The sequence below is a fragment of the Camelus dromedarius genome, chromosome 25, assembly GCF_036321535.1.
Source record: "Camelus dromedarius isolate mCamDro1 chromosome 25, mCamDro1.pat, whole genome shotgun sequence".
Taxonomy (NCBI): domain Eukaryota; kingdom Metazoa; phylum Chordata; class Mammalia; order Artiodactyla; family Camelidae; genus Camelus; species Camelus dromedarius.
The window spans coordinates 19,752,825-19,761,069 of NC_087460.1; the positions used below are offsets into that span (position 1 = coordinate 19,752,825).

General features: G+C 48.8%; 1 protein-coding gene across 2 annotated transcripts in view; it reads right to left on the minus strand.

Moving 5' to 3' along the window:
- The window catches only part of DENND5B (DENN domain containing 5B), a 156,805-nt gene extending 150,020 nt beyond the window's left edge, over positions 1-6,785 (minus strand). For both annotated transcript variants that reach the window (XM_031443842.2, XM_031443841.2), the window contains exon 1: positions 6,645-6,785. In XM_031443842.2, the coding sequence (XP_031299702.2) occupies positions 6,645-6,771 (127 nt within the window). In that variant the 5' untranslated portion in view covers positions 6,772-6,785. The remainder of the gene's footprint in view (positions 1-6,644) is intronic.
- Between the last annotated feature and the right edge of the window lie 1,460 nt (positions 6,786-8,245).

Here is an 8,245-nt window from a genome sequence, read left to right on the forward strand (position 1 = left end):
AGGCAGAGAACAGTAGATGAACAGGCCATGAGACAAGAAGTTCACTGTGTTTAAGAACCTACACGCACACACACACACACACATAAAAAACACAAGAAAACCAACGTAACAGGAAAGGTAGGAAAGGCAGGCACAGAGCAGATCGTGAATAACTCTGCCAACCAGGGTGAAGAGACTATTTGTGCCCCCGCTAAAATCCCCATGTTGAAATTTAATCCCCAATGTGATGGTATCTGGATGGGAGGCCTCTGGGAAGTGCTTAGGTCATGAGGGTGGAGCCCTCATGAATGGAATTCATAAATACCCTTAAGGAGAGACCTCAGCCAGCACCCTCACCCCTTCCGTCTGAGCCTAGGGGCCAGGAAGCTCTAACAACTGCACTGACTGCCCCGCCAGCCATGGTTCCACAAGCAACCAACATTCTTTTTAAACACTGTGAACTTAACTAAGAACAAGTAATTTATGCTAAGAAAGGTAGATGATAAAACCCTAGCAACAAAAAGCTTTAAAAATTTTTTTGAACGTGGCACTTTTATTTATGTAGTAAATGCCTTATATTTACATACTAATATCATTATAAATATTCATTAATAACAGCAAAAGTAACATGAAATACATACTCTTCTAATTTTTTGATGAATGAATGAAAGCAAGCAAGCCGCTGCATCACTGTTGCCATTTAAGAAGAGACAACCCACGTGAGGTCATAAAGACCAGTCATCTCCCTCTTAATAGCTTTCCTGTATAGAGGGGTTAAAAGATAATCCCATTTGATCACAAGGTTATCCGTGTAGGGTCCCTCCACTGCGGATTTATCATCTGCACAACGCAGTGTATGCTGCTAAGGAGACAGCAAATGTAGTGGTTATTGGCATGGATGGGTCATGTCACATAGACTTTTGACCCAGGTTTCTCACTTCTTATAGGAACTTAGGTAGCGTTCTTAAACCCTCTATCTAGCCTCAGTTTCCTCATCTATAAAATAGAGAAAATAGAGCCACCTCCTACAGTTGTTGTCAGGATTAAATGAGGTAATAATTATGCACCATTTAGCACAGTGCTCGGCACACATAAAGTACTGAATAAATGCTGGCTATTTCATTACTGCTGCTTCATTGTGGATTCCTTCAGAACAGTGACTGTCAGCTACATACTCCTCAACCTGACACACTGCTAAGCATTCAACATTGAATAATTAATCCAAAGTGTAATGGCTACTTATGGCTTTATCACAAACAAAACTTAGGTCGTTATCAATCAAAAATGCCCACGGATCTTGTTCTCGCTTCAGCAGCACAAATGCTTAAAAAAAAAGGTTAAGGATCTGGACATGGGGCACATGTCTCCTTAAAGCACCTTTTTAAAAAAACCTGAAGTATAGTTGATTTAAGTACCTCCTGTAGGAACTGCCTCTACCTGCTGATAAATTATATAAGAGGAAAGTGTTTCCTTCCATATGGAGTTTCATGGAGAATATGACTAACAATGCACTGTATTCCAGACATTTATTTGTATTACTCCCATAGTATCTGTGACCAGCAGTGGAAATACAAACCAAGGGATAAACGCAGGCATCTGAGCACCATCGGCCTCACACCTCAGCAGTGGGCATCACTTACGTGCACTCTGATCCTCCGGCCTCCTCTCCCTCTTCCCATCCCCTTTCTTTCCCTTTCTCCTATTTTCTCCTCCTCCAAAGACACTTCCATCCTTCCCTCCTCCCCTCACTGTCTATCCTCCCCACCTTCTCTGGGCTTCTGAGCTCCCTAATGCTGGCATATTCTGCATTTACCCACCAAGCAGATGCCTAAGCCCTGGGGTCACCACGGGAGCCCAGCTGCCCTCCCTGTTAGGCCAATTTCCCTATAAAGAGTTTTTCCCCAGCGGAGTTTTAAAATCAAATTATCACTATACCACAGCAACTAGACCTTGAAACTTCTCTGGCCCCTCAGAATGGAGGCTGATCCTTGTATTATTCCTTCCCCAGCCCCCGAGTCAGCAGGCCAGAGCTTCCAAACTCCCAAACATCATCTACTGCAGCCCAGGGATGCCAACAAAGCTAACGACTGAGGCACTACCAAAGGTGGCCAGGTCAGGGCAGCCCCTACCCCAGCCACGCCTGGACACCTGGCCATGGTTTCTGAAACACCTGCTTTAGCACAGTCTTGACTGTGACATTCAGTCTAGATTAAGGGCAAGCCCGAAATGCTTGCTGAACTCAAACAAGTGCATCTTTTTTCTGAGCTTAAGTAAAATAACTATGGAGCATCGAGTACTCGAGCAGCCAGGCTCGTCCAGTGTCTGCGTTGGTCCAATGTGACCTCTGAGACGGCCCTTAAATCTCTCGACTTTGGTATCTTCACTGTTAATGAAGTCTACGGCCCCTTCCAGCACTATCTTGGCATGGCACCCTCAGTCTCAACCAAGCTTTACATGTGACTTTAGACCATGGTCTCCACTGCCTCTAAGCTCTTTTGGAAACCAATCCAAGCTAAAAATAAATAGCTGGAGGCACCAAGGAAGATCTCCAAACAAAGGTCTGTGCAGTAAACTCTGTATTCATCCACTTATTAAACACCAAGGACTATAAGGAAAGAAGGAGGTAAAGATCACTCTCCCCTTTGGGGAGCTTGCATATTTATGTCACTTAAATAAAGCTCTAATTACATCCTTTATTTTTCCATTGCCTGAAAGATTTGTTGCTGTAAATCAATCCATATTAATTCCTACAACTAGGGCTTAAAGGAAATGAGAGGCAAAAAGGAAAATTTCAAAATGTCACCGGCATCCATTCACATCAACTAATTCCAATGGCTTACTTCTGTTTATATCTCCTTTCTCCTTTACGAAATAATCAGTTTGAAACCGTTTCATATCTTTAACATTAAAGGAAATTTATATATTTCTGCTTTAACATTTAAGGGCTACTTCTGTTTATGGGGATACTTCTGTTTATGGATAAAGTGCATCTTGAAAACACACAGTGAGTAGGAGAACATACTTAGCAGCACAACGGCTAAGATGTGGTAGAGGAAGGCCAATAGACAACACCGGTGTATCAGCATGTGGAGACATCTCCATCAAATTTCTAGGTCCTCCATTTGAAAATATTTTTAAATTTATATATACTTCAAAGACCTATTTGAAATGAAAGAAGTCTACCATTGCTGGTAAAGCAGGGCCTTACTGGAGAAGCATCTAAAAAACACTCTAAAGCCCTGGTAACTTTATCACAAAGTCTCATTTCCCATAAGGTCTCAGTCTGTCTCTTACTTCATCAGACAGTCTGTGTTCTCATTTTGATACCAATGTCCCACCACCTGCAGAGTGTGAATTCTAGGAATATGCATATGTTAAGAAAAAGGTCAATAAACATCAATTCTACCAATTGCTTTAACAGAAGACAATTAAGACCTACCGGCAAGGTGACAACTTGGTAAGAAACTGTGATAAAAATAGATCAGTTCTAAAGAAGTAAAACAGAAACTTAACTATCATTAATTTTGAAATTAATGCGTCAAAACAGAAACAACCTTCTGATTAATTTGCCTAACTCATTAGCCTTGTTTCCGGATCCCCAAATGTAGCTCTGTGGACAAAGTTAAGAAGACTATTAGTTGGAAATATGATACAACATTCTCTTGTTTTCCTCTCTTCTCAATGAGCACACTTGTTAATCTCCTGGGTTTTCTCCTCATCCTCCCCACCTCTGAATGTTGGAATCCCTCAAGGACTCAATCCTTGAGCCTTTTTCTCTTTTCTATCTACACTCACTCCCTGGGTGATGTCACCCAATTTCATGGCTTCCAATTTGTATCTAAAAATCAATTTACACCCCTGAGAGATGTCTTGCCTACTTGATTATCTCCATCTGAATGTCTAATGGGCACCTCAAACTTAACACGTCCAAAGCTGAACTCATCTTCTCCAGCCAACTTCTCCATCAGTCTGCCAATTTCAGTAAACTGAGATGCTTATCATTGTTTACACAGAAAAGCTTGAAGTCATCTTCCATCACTTTCTTTGAATGTGAATACCATATCCAACCCATCACCAAGTCCTGCTGTCTCTCCCTTCAAAATAGATCAAGCTTCTAACCACTGCTACTGCCTTGGTTCAAGCCACCAACTCTCACCTCAAATAGTGAAAAAGAGCCTCCTATCTGGTCTCTCTATTCTCGCCCCAATATAGCCTAGTCAACCTGGCAACCACAGCCATCTTTTTAGAGGATATATCAGATCTCATCATTACGTTACTCAAAACCTTTCAGCAGTTTTCAGTAGAAGTCTCACAATTGTCTATGAGGCCCCAGAGAATCTCCCCTACCCTTTCTCAATGATTGTATCTGCCAATCTCCCCCTCACTTGCTGTTACCTGCAAAACAAGGTACTCTCCCACCCCAGGGCTTTGTATGTCCTGTTTCCTCCGCCTGCAATGCTGTCCCCTGAGACCATCCACATGGCTTGCTTCCTCACCTGCTTTAGGGTTCTGTTCAAATATTACCTTATCAGTGAGGTCTTTCCTAGCCATCTTATTAAAATCATAACCCCACCAATCCCACCATTCTGCCAGCACTGTTCTACCCGCATTTCCCTGCTTTATTTTTCCTCACAGCACTTTTCAACCTCTGGCAAGCTATATATTTTTATGACTTGTTTACACTAGAATGGAAGCTCTATGATGGCAGGGATTTTTGACTGCTTTGTTTACAGCTGTTTCCAGTGCCTAGGACACAATCTACATCCAAAGGCTTCCAAAACTATCTACTGAATGAATGAATGAATGATTTAATTAAGTATTATCAGGCGATACTGTTACCTCAAAACACCAAGTATGAGCAGAAGTCCCAAACAATCACCCACACACACACTGCATTGCAAAATAAGCCAGTTTGCGTCTAAAAAATGCATTAAAAATGTTCTACTGTTTAATTTTGTTAAAGCCATTTACACTATGCCCAAAGAGTCCCAGGCCACACCTACAGGTGTTGTTCCAGCTTTACTAGGCAGATAGATGAGACGAAAAAGAAAAAAAAAAAAATACAGGCTTTTCCCTGTCATCGGTCGCCACTGACAGAAGGTCTCCAAGTGACCCAGTGCCACAAATGGTTAGGGAAATGTTTAAGGAAAAAGGAATTCTAGAAAAATAAAATAATCCCTTCACCAATCCCAAAAAAGGAATGTTCCCAAATCTCTCTGCAAACATTTTTTAACTTCATTGACCCTTCACATAGCCATTCTTATTATGTACATGAAATCTTAACTGAAAAAAACAGTATGATTATATAATTACACATACAGAAAAACCCAGTACTCATCCCTCTCTTCCAAAAAAAACAGATTCACAGGTTTTGTTGAAAATGTTTTGCTGTGCGGCTGACTTAAGATACTCACTTAGCTAAGAGGTGGGCTGATGGGTACTGTATCTTAAAGCTGAACGGTTGTTGTTTATTGACTATTATTTAACACATTCTTCCCAGTGCCCCACCTCCAAAAAGGAAAGGAAAAAAAAATACACATTGGTGCAATCAAGAAAGAATGCTATGTCCAAAAGAAGCTGTTCCGAAAGGCTATGACCTAAGTGTTTACAAGTGACACAGATAAAGTTCAAGCGGTAGATGTCACTTGTCTCACCCATAAAAAAAAAAATCCAGGTTCAGATCCCAAGAAGGCAAGGAGAAAGAAAATGCGTGAAAAATAAAATCAGGGGTTTCTCGGGGCCTCCTCCCGACACTGCGCGCCCGCCCCCGCCCCCTCCACCACCATCCTTGAGCGGCCCCCTCTTTGCAGCGTCGGTTCCCCAGCTCAGCCCCGCACTGCGCCATCAAATGAGTCAAGAGCACGGACCGAAGCCCCTCCGGGAAAACCCAGGCAGCAACACACGGCGCACCCAACCGAGGGGAAATATCCAACTACTTAAACTCGGGGGCAGCGCAGGCAGCGCCAACAAAGCGTCGTGCCCGGTCCCGAGCGTTCAAAGATCCTCGCCTGCTCCCGTGACACTGCCAAATCGACAGGATTCCAAAAGGTGACTCGACCGTCATCGCAGAACCCGAGGCGGGCGGCGGCGCAGCCCGGCGACAGTCAAGGATGAAGTCCAACCAGCCTCCCGCCCGGCGCCCGCCCAGCCGGCCACCGCCGCCTGGGTGGGCGCGGACCCCGCGGTCTCCGACGCCCCCTCCCCGAGGGGGCCGGGGGCGCCGCGTCACGTGCCGGGGCTGAAACTTAGCGGCCCGGGCGGAGGGTGGGGGGGGCGGGAGCGGCGGGAGCGCAGCGAGGCCGGGAGTTAACGCGCCCGGTGACTCACGGGCCGCCTCCGCCGGCAGCTGCGGGCGAGGGGGCCGGCGCGCCGGGCGGGGGCCGTGCCCTCGGGGCCGCCCCCGCCCCTGCCCCCGCGCCCGTTATTAATAACCCCGCGCCCGCCAGGCGGCAGCCTCCGGCGGCCGCCCGCGGGCTCAGCAGCGCACCCTGCACGCAGAATAAATAACAATGTCATTAAATCTCCGCCCGAGAGCCCCGCCGGCCGGAGAGCGGGCGCCGCCAGGAGCTGACTTTGTCTGGAGCCCGCACCCCGCCTCCCGCGCGTCCCCGCAGCGCCCCCCGCGTCCCTGAGGGGAGCCCCGCGCCACCGCAGCCCGGCCTTACCCGCCAGCTCGTCGGGCTCCAGCCCGCTGTCCGCGTCGATCCCGCACAGCACGAAGTAGTGCGCGAAGCGGCAGGCGGCCGGGGAGGAGCCCGAGCCCGGGCCGGGCGCCGCGCCGCTCCCGCTCATCCCGGCCGCGCTGCTCCAGCAGCCGCCGCCGCCGCCGCCGCCGCCGCCGCCGCCGCCGCCGCCGCCGCCGCCCGGGAGGGCCCGCTGCCGAGGCTGCCGCTCCGGCTCCGGTCTCTGCGCGCCCGTCCTAGGGCGACCCGGGTGCGCCCATGGCCGCGCAGCCGCCGCTGGTCGCCGCAGCCTCGCTCCTCGCTCGGCGCCGGGGCAGCGGCCGCGGGCTCGCGCCCAGCCGGTCGGGATCCCGGTGCCGCGTGGGGGAGGGGCGCGCAGGGGGGAGTGTCGCCGTGAGGGGCCCGCGCCGCCGCAGCTGCGCTCGCGAGCTGGGAGCCGCGGCGTCTGGCGCCCGCCGGTCAGCTGAGCGGCGCTCGGGCTGTGGGAGCGCGGGGAGGGCGGGCGCGCGCTCGCGGGGGGCGGGGGCGCGCGTTTCGGCGGTGCGCGCGCGCACGAGCGCCCAGCGGGTCGGAGGGAGCGAGGGGCGCGGGCGGGATCCGTGCCCGGCGGCCGGGACTGCGGCGCAGGGGCGACCCCACACACACGCCTCCGGGCCTGCGCCACCCAGCGAGAGGCTTAGCTGCAGAGCGGGATTCTGTCTTCTAAACTGGATGCTACCTACCCTAATTTAAACAAAAAAGAAGAAAGAAAAAAGAAAGGACGGAAGAAAGAAATGCAGTTTGGGGGAAGGTTAACGGCCGCTCTGAAATTATTTCCCACAACGGTCTGGACCATCAGCATATTTTGAACTGTAACAAGTGCAGATGCCTATCTCATTGTAAGATCCTAGTCCTTGACTCCTTCCCCTCAGCTCTCAGCCCCATTTACAAGCCATCCTTCCTCAGTGAATTGGCGCCAACTCAATAGTGAGGAGGGACAAAAACCAAAACAAAACCCCTCAATATCCACAAAGCTTTGAGACTTCTAAAAGGACTACAATTGCCAACCTCCCCTAAACAATCCATTCCGTAATTTATCCTGACATTTTCCAGGTCAGCGTAAAGAAGCCAAGGCGCTCCAGTTCCCCAGCTCTGAACTCATTTGACGTTATCAGCTCTCCCTGCAGGTACAACTGGAGGATGATAAGGCAACAGGAATTAGACCCTGAACTCTGCTCTTCACAAGGCTTTCTTACCCTGCTCTTTCCTCTGACCTTTCTTCAAGAACGAGCTCACCAACTAGTTCCTACTCCTTTGAAAGGTGAAAAAATGAATCCATCCCCCCTCCACGTTGTCATCCCTTCCACACCACTCCCTACTCTCTTCTTTCCGGATTTGGGCGTAAGGGGGCGGGGAGGAGGGTGCATCTTGAACACCTCTGGTGGACACACAAGCAATCCTTCCAGGCAGATGGACTGAGAGAACGAACCTCAATTATTTGACTGACTAATGAGCTTCCTGTAAGATATTTACTATATCTTGCATCCTCACTTTCAAGTTTGAATTGTAACAAGAATCAAAAAAAAAAAAAAAAAGTCATAGTG